At 33.1% G+C, this 12,988-nt stretch overlaps 1 protein-coding gene across 5 annotated transcripts in view; it reads left to right on the top strand.

Annotated features, from left to right (window-relative positions):
* Positions 1-12,988, top strand: part of C2CD5 (C2 calcium dependent domain containing 5) — an 82,854-nt gene that overhangs the window by 37,224 nt on the left and 32,642 nt on the right. For 4 of the 5 annotated variants that reach the window (XM_007449376.1, XM_007449377.1, XM_007449375.1 and 1 more), the window contains 2 exons: positions 9,325-9,439; positions 12,182-12,277. In XM_007449376.1, coding sequence (XP_007449438.1) covers positions 9,325-9,439; positions 12,182-12,277 — 211 coding nt within the window. Of the gene's footprint in view, positions 1-240; positions 307-9,324; positions 9,440-12,181; positions 12,278-12,988 lie in introns of all 5 variants that reach the window. The other variant, XM_007449378.1, reaches the window with a different exon arrangement.

Raw genomic sequence — 12,988 nt, 5'->3', positions numbered from 1 at the left:
AAAGAGTGGGGTGGTTTTGAAAAGGTAATTATCTTTAATTAGACTTTAGTTAATGTTAGATTATGATAGCATGTTCCTTCTTCTCTATCTATTTCTACTTCTTATTAACTCTGCTGTCTGTGTCTTTCTAGTTCCTGTCAAGTGGTGTTGTCAATTGTGTTCTTATTTGTAGTGTTTTTTGTTTTTTTCTTACTATTCTGCACCTAAAACTGATCTACTAATTTGCTGTTTTGAACTCAGCCTTTGTCGGAATTATGGGTAACACAAGATCTTACAAACTGCTAGACTGGAATAGTTTCAATTCAGGTATTTTAATGGTCATTCAGTACTACATATGCTGACAAAAATTATGGCAGCTCAGTGAAGTTTTTAGAAATGTTCTAGATTAAATAGGCTTAATGTCAATTCAGTTATACAGATACATTTTACAATACATATGTGATAACTTTTGTAATCTCCATGGAAATGGCAAACATCAAAATATGTTAACTAAAATGAATTAATCAAAACCATAGAAATACCATAAATTATGAATGACTTCTGTTAGGTGATTAACTTTCAGAATGATAATTTTAAATTATATTTATTACATTTTGGACAGTTTTTTCATATCAGGTAAATGACACTGGCATTAGCTTGGTGATTAAAGAAATATTAATTGTTAAATATATTATAGGTATTAAATGACTAGTTTAATAATCCTAAAGTATATGTAAACTTCAATTGAGATTTGATTATAATATATTTAGTGTTCTATAAATATTATAAAAGTATAACTTAGCATTTTTATTTATAATTCTAGAGTGTTCCAAAATTTGGTAAGTAAGAGCAGATTTTGGGGGGATTAACAGCTTTCATAAGCTTTTCTCCTTCCCCTTCGACATGAGAATATATTTTTTCTTTTTAAGTAATTTTACATATGAATATAGTTTGTAGCTTTTAAAGAAACTAAGCTAAGATAGCTTTACAGCTGATGATGTGGTTTAGAGTCAAAGGCAATTTTTCTTTTTGATAAAAGCATGTTCTGTTAATATAAATATCTACATTTTTATGTTATTTCTATTTTAGATTTAAATTAAATACTAGAGCTATTTTGATTTAGTATCAGAAACTGGTATTTTCCTATAGAACTTTTTCAGTTAATTGCATCAGAAAGTACATCTGTTTACAGAAAAACAAAAACAGAAACACCAGGAGGCTTAGTATTTGAGATAATATCCCATAATCTTTTCAATATTGTAAACTTTTTTTGTTCTTAGGAGTCCAGGATGTAAGTTCTGATGTAAGTAGTGCATGTTTGACTATGAAGTAACTCATGTTCATCATGTAGATTTACCTAAAGCCAGTCTAGTACACAATCTGATCAAGTCCAACCTTTGTAGATTTAGACCGACACCAATTGGTAAATCTTTGGGGAAATTACCTCTATTTCCTATCCAAGTTTTTGCCAGCATGTTATCACATTGATTAGAATTAATCATTTGTAATGTCATGCTTTATACTTAATTTTTAGTGAGAAATTAAAAATACCCTGCTGGATTCATTTAATAAAAATAAGAATATATTTTTAAAACATAGGCAGATTAGGGTAGTGGGCAGAGAAAAAGGCTAAATACATAAGAACCGGGACATTGAGGGCATCAATCATTAATAATTTAAGGAGCCTGAAACCTTGTGAGGGCAAAGATGTTTAGAATGGGAGATGTATTAAATGATAGAACAGTTTTGGAAAAGTGGAAAAGGCAAAAGTTAAATCTTGTAGACATAATAAAGACTTTGTCCCGTGTAAGCAGAATTACAGAATTTGGCGAGGAAAAACATGGTTGAGGAAGCAGTATATCTTGCCATCATTTAAAATAAAGTCCAGTAGTAAGTATAGGAAAGAAAAGGTGGATATGTTATAGCATATTAAAAGATGATGCTTTTAGTTTAATGTGCTCGTAGTTGTATGCTTTTGATTGAGGTGTTAGAATCTTTTGATTCTAACTGAGGTGTTAGAATATTTTGATAATAGTTGGCACATATTCAGAAACCAGGTTTTTTCGGATACTAGTTTCAGAAAAATAAGTTGATAATTCTGAAAAAAAGTGATTTATTTAGTAAATATATTCAAATCATTTATATATTTTTCTCCATCATTAGGGAATATTTAGCCACTCCTGTCCTGTATTACCATAGAAAATCAAGAATTGACCACATCAGTAAGAAAAGTAGTTGTTGATACAGTTTCTATTAATGCTAGAAACTGTTCATCAATATTGTATTTTCTGGACTCTCTGAATACCAGGTGTTAGATGGCTTCCAAGAGAAAAGAGAAGGGAACACATGGTAGTCAAACATACTTACTAATTACTAGACATTCCTATTTCAGAAACATTAAAATGTGGAAAAATATAGGAAAACATTTTATATCACACAATAGTATTTCATGAAATACGATATATCATGCACACATTTATTAGAATTTATTTTGTGCCATACAGTTCACTAGATAATAGGTGTGCAAAAGTGCCAGTCCTCCTATTTTCAGAAAGCTCATATTCTGGGAGGATAGAAGAATATGTAAATGGATTATTGTGTGTTATGGAGTGATACAAGATACAGAGTTAAAGAGGAAGGCAGGATTAACTCTATGTGGCAGGGAAGCTTATAGAGGTGGTAATTCTTGAGCTCAGTGTTGGATGGTATATGGGAGATTCACGCAGATTTATATTTCAGACAGTGTATTTGGAGCCATGTTAATACGTTCTTTGAATGTAGTTCTGAAACTTCAAGCATGTGCAAAACAATATCCTAGCCATTACTCATTCGATGATGTTTATTACATAGCTACTTCATACTTATTTTAAGTTTTTTGCCATTAATTTAGAATGTCTTTGTTAGTTTACCTTTTTTTTCCTGCCCCCCTTTCTCCTGCTTTGTTGTCTTAGTTTGTGTTAACTACAAGTGATAGAAAATATTTTTATAGAGCAGGAAGAAGGGAACTCAGTATCTGAGAATTTATTTAAAAATTATTACCTTTTCTTACCTTGTTTCTTATTTTTTTGGCCTGGTAACAGACTTTGCGAAAGACAAGATGAATCTTGCTGCTAGGAAGGAGGATGTAACATTTGCAGATCTGTATGTGACATGCCAGGAACAGGAGGTGCGTAGGAATAAGACAGGGTAGCCCATGACCACATTTGCATTAAATCATTGACTAGAGGTTGGAGAATGGATTTAAAAGCAGCAAGACTAGAGACAGGGAGCCCAGTGAGTAGACTGCAGTGGTACTGGCCAGATAAGTGACCTAGGATTTGGTGGTAATAGGAGAGCTAAAGGTTTATAGTGCACTTACTATGTACTACATACTCTTCTAAGTGCTTTATGGTAGTAGGTCATTTAATCCTCAAAACACAACCCTGACATAGGCATTATTCCTATTTTGTAGATGAGCAATATGAAACATAGCAGTTTCCCCAAAGTAAAATAGAAAGTGACTGAGCCACAGTTTCAACCTTACTACTTTGGCTTCAGGACTTACACTCGTAACCATAAATTTACGAACTATTTATAATGTAAAATCTACAGGACTTGGTGATTAGTAGGATGTGGTGAGTGAAACAGGCTCTTGGCAACTTTCAGCTGAGAGAGAAAGATAGATTATGGTTATTCCACATGTCTACAAGTCTGACATCCCAGGGGGCATGTGGAAACTCAAGTCTATTGGAAAGCTCAGTTGTAAACTTTTAAGAGTAAATTTTCATAACCTGAGCTTATTGTTTCTCAGATGGTATGATCATTTTTTTCTTCTGAGTTTACCACTAAAAGTATTTCTGAATAGCTCACACATACGTGTTTCTTAATTAGTAATAGTCTCAGTGAGTTGAGTAAAATTTGTTATTCTTTCTTGTGTAGGATGCCTGTCAGCTTAGATAATTTTTTCAGGAAGTGACAAGAGGAAATATAAAGTAGTTATATAATGTCGTTTGAAAAGTACTAGTTTGAAATAGCTTATAAACTTAGACAATATTTTTAAGAGTGTTTTTAAGTCCTGAGTTAGTAAAACAAGGTGTTTGAAACTAAGTAACTTTTGTTTCTGAGAATATTCTAAAAAGTTTTTTTTTTTTTTAAGTTTTAGACAGATTGTAGATTTTAAGACATATTAGACTGAAGATTTTCTCAGTCTTATATAGTAAATGAACTTTGGCTAGTGATAATGCAAGCTCTAGATTAGTGGTCTGAATTTAGAAGATATTACTCTTTTTTGTTAGTTTTTAGAACTGTAGTTGTTTAGAAATTTCACTTTTATTTTGGGGGCAAAAATTAATAGTTAAAACCTAAGAAATGTATAGTTACTGCTTTAAAAATATTTAATTTTAACAAAATATGAGTCAGCTGATATATAAGGAAATATTTATAGAATATACATATCAGTCTGATCATGCAAATTTTTCTTCAATGGTTGTTTGTGGAGTGCCCACCATGTCTTGAGCACAATGCTGGGGATTGGGAACACCAGTGTTCATCCAGTGTAAATCCTCATCCTTTTTACATACCTGGTCGAGGCTTTTTCTTATACTATTTTGCTCTGTGTGTGTGTGTGTGTGTGTGTGTGTGTGTGTGTGTGTGTTACTTAAATGGAGATAGGCTTTCTTGGAACTTGAATTCTGCTGATAATCTCAGCAATTATTATTTTTCTATGTCTGAGAGACACTCATGAGCAGCTGTGCAAACTAAGCCTAAAGTATTAAGCAGCTTTTGGTTTTCAGTATTTTAATAAGGTTTTCAGGAAATAGATATATAGAGTTCAAGAAGGCATAAATATAGCATGCGTGATATGTGAGCTTTCCTTTATAATGTGACATATAACTGTAATACATAATTTTCCCTCTATACATAATGTAGTGATATTCATTACTTTTCATTCTTTACTGTTAAAAAAAAAGTCAGATGGGTAATCTCCTTAACTGTGAAATTTCACTCTTTTCATATATATGTATATGTAAAGTGTAACTGGATATTCCGTTACATTATTTTAATGTAACATGTAAATGTAATGTATCATCTCTCTCTGTATAAAATAATGTAACTGGTCGCCAGTTATATTATATATAAAGAGTGAAATTTCACAATCAAGGAGTAGATTACATATTTGACTTTTTTTTTTTTTTTTTTTACAAATACTAAAGACTCCAGTTTGATCCAACATGGATTGTATCCCAGCCACCATCCTAACATTCTAAATTACTACGTCTTGAAGTTTGCTCTGACTTTGCACATCACTTCTTCTACCATGAGACTCTTCTTTTTAGTCTGTACTGAATCATCACCCAGTTTAAGGTTGTATACTCCCTTGAACCTGAACTCTCTAGTTTCTATTTCATTAGGGGAAATATATCTTCTTCAAAAGGTTGTTTGGGGTTGGAATATTAATTTCAGGTATTTGAGAATGTAGCTTTTTGTGCTGTCCATTAACAAGATACACTATCATTGTACTGAAAATCCTACCTAACACTTCATCTTCTCTTGCTTATTTAAAAATTAGAATGAATAACTATCCATTTCCTGTTTTTCTTTCAACTAGATTAAAAGATTCCCAAGGACAGAGTTACTCTCTTCTAGAGCTATATAAAAATAGAACTAAATTGAACACTTTAGGTAGTCAGTGTTTCTTAGTCGCAAGTGTGTAATTGCCTGAAATCTCAAAGGGATTCAGTTTTATAAAAGCATGTTATGTTGAGTTGTTCACTTCTTTACTTTCTGAGGTGTAAACTATTACTGTCATTTTAGGAATCTTTACCAGTGTCACCTGTACTTCAAAAACAAGATAAAATGCTAAAACGATGGCAAGATATCAAGCTATGGCCATGCTCTAGACAAGTAACAGTAGTAAAATGAATTGACTGTGGTGTCAACCCAGGCGTGAAGACATTACCCCTAAAAAAGGCATCAGTGAGGTATTGATCTAGAGCTCAGTTCATGCCTACAATTAAAAGGATATAGTAAAAGATTTGTGATATTAGCAATGAAGAGTTTTGACCCTTAGAAGAAAAACATAAAATAGTATGAAATATAGTTTGTATAAATAAATAACTTTTAATATCTCCTAAAGTGATAATATTTTTTTAATTATAAGTAATTCTATAGATTATTGGGAGGAGCATGGTATTTAAAGTGAAAATATTTTTTTCTTGACATCTCTGAAATGTTTATTTGCAACCCTCGCATCTCAGCTGTATATCCTTCCAGTGACCAGATTGTGTATCCAGTTTCATATATGGCATGTATAGTTGCCAGTAAATTTTTAAGCCGGACTCTTTGTTTTGCCTTTATATAAGTATGGTAAACCCTTAGTTTTTACTTTTGTAGGGTGAGTAAAACACTTCAAATTCACTAGTGTGTTTCCTGTAAGAAATGTAATTAGCTGTTTCTAAACTTTAAAAATTCCATTAATAGGGATTAAATACTATGATATTTCTGAATTTTCAGTGGTAATAAGTTAGGCTGAGTTATGATTACTACTTGATTTTTCTCTGGCTCATCTCTGGCATTAAGTATAAAATAGGCTTTGAAGATAAATTTAATTTTTCTGTAATATTAAATAAATTAATTTATCCTAATTTTATCTTAATTAACCCCTAAATTTAATAGCCAAAAAGTTCCTTTGACTTCTTGCTTACGGTTGTAGGTAATTATTGTTAATCCAATTACTAGTTTGTGATTAAGTGCTCCCTACTGTATGCTTGCCTTGCTTTCACCTAGAATCTAGGGCCATTACTTTCTGTAACCATTTCAGTGAGCTGCCATAGTTTTCAGTCTGTACTGTCACCTGATCCAAGCATGCGCCAAAACATCCACTGTTTCTGGCTCTTGTCTGCTGAATCTGCTTTGCAAAACCCTTTGTTCCTCGAGCTTTTGCTTTAGCCAAAAACCAAATTTAAGAAATTCTTTGGAGTGTGGACATATGCCATTTGCTTCCATAGCCCCCGTGTTATGTAACTCTTTAGCTTTTATTAAGCTTGTAAATACTTTATTAAGTACAACAGTGGCATCCCCATATGTAATTGTGTGGCTCATGTGTCAAAAATAAAGGCTGCTTGTGAACTTGTCAGAAGAGAATGAATGCTCTACTTGTGCTGCATTCAGCATTTTTTCTTTTTCTTTTTTTTTTAATCAGCCACTTATTCTTTCATAGTGTTTGGTTTAATTATCTGATTATTTTATGTATTATACCAAGGTAAGTTTGATATAAAGAAACTTTGTATTCTATGTGGTTACATGTATCTCATAGTAATTATTATTACATATTTTTCCATTTAGGCATGCTGGCCTTTCTAAATAAATAGATCTTGAACTTAAAATAAGTAACTTCCTCCATTTTTCATTAATTTAAACAACAATATTGTGGATTACTTCCTGTAAAATTCATTTTTAAAACAGAAAAGCTACCATGTATTACTTGCAGCAAGATGTAGGCAAACCTAACGTGAGAAATCTAAAAATGTAGTATACGATTATTTGGTTGAGCAAAAGTATATTGTAAACTACTGGAATGATTTAAAAAGTAAATAGCATGTTCTACTATTAAATTTTAGAAAAGTCAGACTTTTTATTTTACATAGTTTTTCAGGAAAATAATTGTTTTCTAAACTGAGATATATTTCTCTTATTTGTGATACCTATTTTCAAAGAATCATAAGTACTTTGATAGATTGAGCAACTACTTGAATAATAGTTCGTCTTATGATATAAAATTTCCCTATTAGGAAAGGATGATGTTAAATAGGTATCCAGATTGGTCTGAAAACACGTATGTCCTAAAAAGAATGGATTTGAAAGTGTATTTGTGCTGTTGGCATCTACATGTCAGTTAGGAATATGAAGAAGTTCTTTAACATAGTAGTGTGTGTGCAAAATAGGGCCACCTAATTCTCTCACACATTTCTTAATTCATAATATTGATTGCTAACACCATATTGTAGTATTTTGTTTCTTTTCCTCCTTTATTTTATCTCGTACTCTGATCTTTTCCTGAGTTTCCTGGAGTTTGCCTTTCTTTCTTTTCTTCTGAAAGAAAGTTTTAAGGCAGCTCTGTATTGGATCCCAAACTTTAAATCAAGAACTGGCTGGCATCATTTGTAGTTCTGGCTTTTATCTCCTCATTTCTCCCCTTTGCTGATCTCCTCCCTGCGGAGGAGGTCATAGGAGTGTGAGCTATACCGAGCCTTTGAGCCTTTCTTTACTTTGCTGTCGTCAGTATCTCACTAGTGAGTATGATTCTACTTATTCTACTTATTTTGAAAAACGTATTTGAAAACTGCATAAGTGCTGAAATTCAAAAAAGAAGGCTTTTGGATTGTTTGGTTTTCAGTCTTAATAGTGCCTTTTATGTGGAAAATTTACAGTAAGAACTTAGCATATTATTTAGAGTTGTTTTTTTCTATTCCAAATTGTTCCCAGACGGAATTGCCACAAAAAGAAACAGATTAGGATATGCTGATTATAGACCGTTTCTGTTTTTAACATCTTTGCACTTAAAGTTACTGTATATGCAGCTGCTGTTCATCAGTAGTTTGCAGCTAAATGCAAGTGATTAGGAAGTATGTGTGACAGATGCTCCATCTATAATGCTCCATTACAAGCAATATTGGGCTCCTCTGTAGTAATAAAATGCAATTCTGTGATTCTAAAGCATTTTCTTAATGCCAGAGCCATTTATGGAGTTAGTGTTCTATCTGAAATTTGTCCTTATATACATTAACGAGATTCTTTGTATTAATCTTTTAAATTTGCTTTCCTTATTTTGCATTGGCCAGTCCCTTTATTTCTCGCCACTTTGCTTCAGGACCCACATCTCTTTAGAAGAATGGCTACAGATGGCTTTCTGCTTTTTCACATTGACAAATCTTTGCCTTGGAAAGAACCCAGAATATAGTGCATTATAAAAAATAGGTACCAGGAAATGAAATCAGAATTTAAGTTAAATTTAATGGATATGAATCATAAGGTATCCACTCAGTGAGGTGAGACATAGGATGTCCTTTTAGATTAAGATTGGAATCTGGAAACTCTGGGTCTACCTTCAAGTTGTATCTAATAAAATACATCCCTATAGATGTCCCTTAAAGTAATAAAGCAAATAGAACTAGGTGGTTTATCTTCTAGCAATCGAGTTTAAAATGTTAAGCTTTTTGAGAAGTAGCATTTTAAAGATGTGAAGTTTTAAAAACTGTTGTAGAATAGTACTTCTTTGCCTTCCAGAGTATGCTTATTTTAACCATTTCTTGTTCAAATAGACAATGTGCTATTGAGTAGTGAACTGATTTAAAATTTATTTTTCAGATGAACCAGAAACTCGAGATGCGTGGTGGGCAGAAATCAGACAAGAAATAAAATCACATGCCAAAGCATTAGGCTGTCATGCTGTAGTGGGCTACAGTGAATCAACTAGCATCTGGTAAATGAAAACAACTTGATTTTCTAGATGCTGTAAGTTACAGATTGTCATCTGAAAGGGGGAAAGCTTCATGCAGATACAGGGAAAAGAAGAAGAGTGGAGTGGTCCAGGAGCATGGGCTTTTTTAGAGTATATCACACCGAGGTTCATATGCCATTTTTGCTACTTAATTAATGTGAAACTTTGGGAAAGTTACTCTACTCCTGTGAGCCTCAGTTTGTACACTGAAGTGGAGATGATAACTGCCTATCAGTTAAGGTTATTGAGGGATTAAATGAGAATATAATACTGGCACATAGCAAGTATTAACTCTAGGCCTACTTTACTCCAGTTTGTGACTCCAGTAACTCCTTCCTCTGGGATTTTGGAACCCTTGATCTATTGTAAATGAACTTGCCATGTGTCTTTAAAGTTCACTGTAAACTCTTTCTGCCTTCTTTTACTAACTGTAACTTAACTTTCTCCTGCCAACAAATCATCCTTTCTAACTCTACCCAGTTAGGAGGGGACTTCCATACTCTTAGTTCTCAATCCACTTTTCTCCTACCTTTCATTTGGATAGCCTCTCTTCCTTAACGTCCATGCCATTCCACAGTTTAGAATTTTCTACCTCCAAAACTTTCTTCTGCCTTGTTCATTACTGCTTGGCCCATCTTCTCCAGTTAAACAAGGTTATCTCCCTTCTAACAGCCTGGCATTGTACTTTCTCATTCTCAAATCCTCTATCCCCACGTGACTTTCAGCCTTATTTTGGACCTCATTGTCACTTGAAACTGCTTCTCTTTAAAAATTTGAAACCATAAAATTTCCCTCTTGGATCACAACTTAATATTTTTCCACCCATCCCATTTGCTCATTTACACCTAGTTTGTTTTGACCCTTATCCTAACCAAGAGTTTTCCCAGTTCCTTACATAGGTTCTGACTTTACTTGCTATCTGCCATCCTTGAACCCTACTTTCCACTCGTTCAGAAGTTTGTATTGGATATCATCTAGAAACTGTGTGACCTTCTGCTGTCTTATTTTTCCACCTTGTGTTGGATAATTCTTACTGCCAGCTATTACATGGATAACTCTCTTGTGGTGGTGGCGATCATTTTTGTTGGAGAAAAAATGATTAGACTGTAGTAAATGAGGATGTTACAGAGCCATGCTATTTCGTCTTCTGAGGACCCTTTCTTTTCCTTTGCAGACCACGTATTATACCGTTGAACTGCTGTATTCCCATAGTAGCTGTTCTACTTTTATTAAACTACTAACTTTGTTATGCTTATCCTGCCTTACTCCCCAGTAGGTGGTCTTGCTTATTCATGGACTTTGTGTCATGCACTCTCCGGGTCTTAGGGATATGGTTTTAAAAGACATAGTTCTTGCCATCAGATTCACATTCTCCTGGAGAATTATGACAAGTATAATATATTTTATGATAGAGACATCCTAGGATGCTTTAGGATCTCAGAAGGCTGGAGGTTAGAAGTAGGATTGGAAGAAAGTGTTAAGGAAGTAACTGAAGCTTGAACTGAATCCTGGGAGATGAGCACGAGTTATATCAGTGAAGAGAAAAGGCATAGGGAGGGTTTTCAAGGCGAAAAGACTAGCATGTGGAGAAGGCCAGAGGTGTAGATCAGTGGCTGGAGATAAATCACAGTTGCAGGAGTCTATAGAAATGAGTTCAATTAATTTACTTAGAAGTTTGCATTCACCTGATACAAATTTCTCTTTTCCCTCTAGACCTCAAAATATCTTTGTCTTTAAATCCTGTCTTTACTAGTTTTTTCTGTTCTAACCCGTCCTACTTACTATTATTACTGGATTCAGTTCCCTGAGACACATACCTTGAAATGCACGCCTGCTCTTGTAGCTCCTTGATTTGGCACCTTCTGTGGCTCCCCGTTACTTTTTCTGACGTTCTCAGTGCCCACTTAAACATTGTAAGCCTGACCTCTTACAGACCATTTCTTTTATATCCTTTCTTCTGGTCCATTTACTCTTTGTTTCCAGCATTTCGTCCCTAGGCTGCTACTTTTCTCACTAGCTTTGGGTGATCTCATTCAATAATTATGTTGATTGTTTAATTTTTTGGCTTTCAAGCTGGGTGGTATGTAATCAAGAGTTTCAAAGAATTCTTTTGAAAATCAGTTTTTATCATACATATAATGATGTAGCATAAGCTCTGTTTAGTTTATTTTGTTTGTTTCAGATATCTTTTTATTATTAAGTTTGAATTAAGCTATAACAATATAGATATTTACATAGTTGTGTCTTTAGAATAATTTTAATAAAATTCAATAGACATTTAAAGAGTATTTTAATACAGTTTGATGGGTTATTGCTGGATTCAGCAATATAGTTTATTACTACCTATATTTTGAAACGTTCCAGTCTTTATCAGCTTTACTATGTTTTAAAGGAATCACACTGCTATATTTGAAATAAAATGCCTTTCCATGGAAAAATAAAAAACAAACATAAAACAAACAAAATAAAGGAATCAGTTGTCATTAATATTATGCTTTATCTTTTACAATTTTTAAATAAGAAAGAATTCTTATCCTTTCCATTTTAATAACATTACTTCTGTTTTCTATTCTAGGTTTAGGAGGTAATCCTGTGATATTAATATTTAGTAGAGTCTAACTTTAAATTTAAATTGTTACCCTTGTAATCACTTTGATATTTAACATTTTCCAAAGTTAGATTCCCTGAAAATGTTAACTTGTTTATGTTTTTTTTCTTTTGTAGTGAAGAGGTCTGTATTTTATCTGCATCCGGCACAGCAGCTGTACTGAACCCTAGATTTCTTCAGGATGGCACCGTGGAGGGCTGTTTGGAACAGAGGTTGTCATGACAGCCTGGCTTATTTTTCTTAAGGGCAGAGAAGGGAGAGGTTGACTTTCTTCCTCTCAGAGCTGGGCTAGTCCTTCTCTATGAGGGTGGGTTATAGGCGTGCAATTTTGAAATCAGGACCAGGCACTTTACTGATTTTTACTTAATCCATAGCAACAAAGAAGTGTTGGGTTCTGCACTGTATGACACATCATTATTTCTCATATCTTGATAAATGACACATATGATTACCAATCGAAGGATTTCAAGTATACATTTTTTTGTTTGCTACAGTGTAGAAATAATTTATTTTGAGTTTTCTCTTCCTTTCCTTTTCCTTTCTCTTACCTCCAAAACAGGAAAAGGTCATGAAACAATTTTCATAAAATTCTTAATTTACAAAACAATCAAAATACTATGTTATCTGAAAATTATGTATAAAAGCTTCAATTATGTTATAAAAGCTTCATGAAATATAACTTTAATATATGTGAAAGAGAAAGCAAAAATAAAAGCATTAGGTAAAATGAGATTACTTTTTGGTTTATTTCATTATTGGTCCCTTTAATCTGTTAGTTTCCATAAATGTCATAAGTATTTTCCATAAAACGATGAAGTTATCAAATATATATACAAAAAACTATTTGGTACCAGAGTTTGCCCAAATAGTATAAATTTTAAATACCCCTTGCACTACACTATGCATATTTATTTTCCCCTGGT

This window comes from Lipotes vexillifer, unplaced genomic scaffold (assembly GCF_000442215.2).
Source record: "Lipotes vexillifer unplaced genomic scaffold, Lipotes_vexillifer_v1.1 scaffold135, whole genome shotgun sequence".
Lineage (NCBI taxonomy): Eukaryota > Metazoa > Chordata > Mammalia > Artiodactyla > Lipotidae > Lipotes > Lipotes vexillifer.
This window is presented reverse-complemented; position numbering and strand designations above follow the sequence as displayed.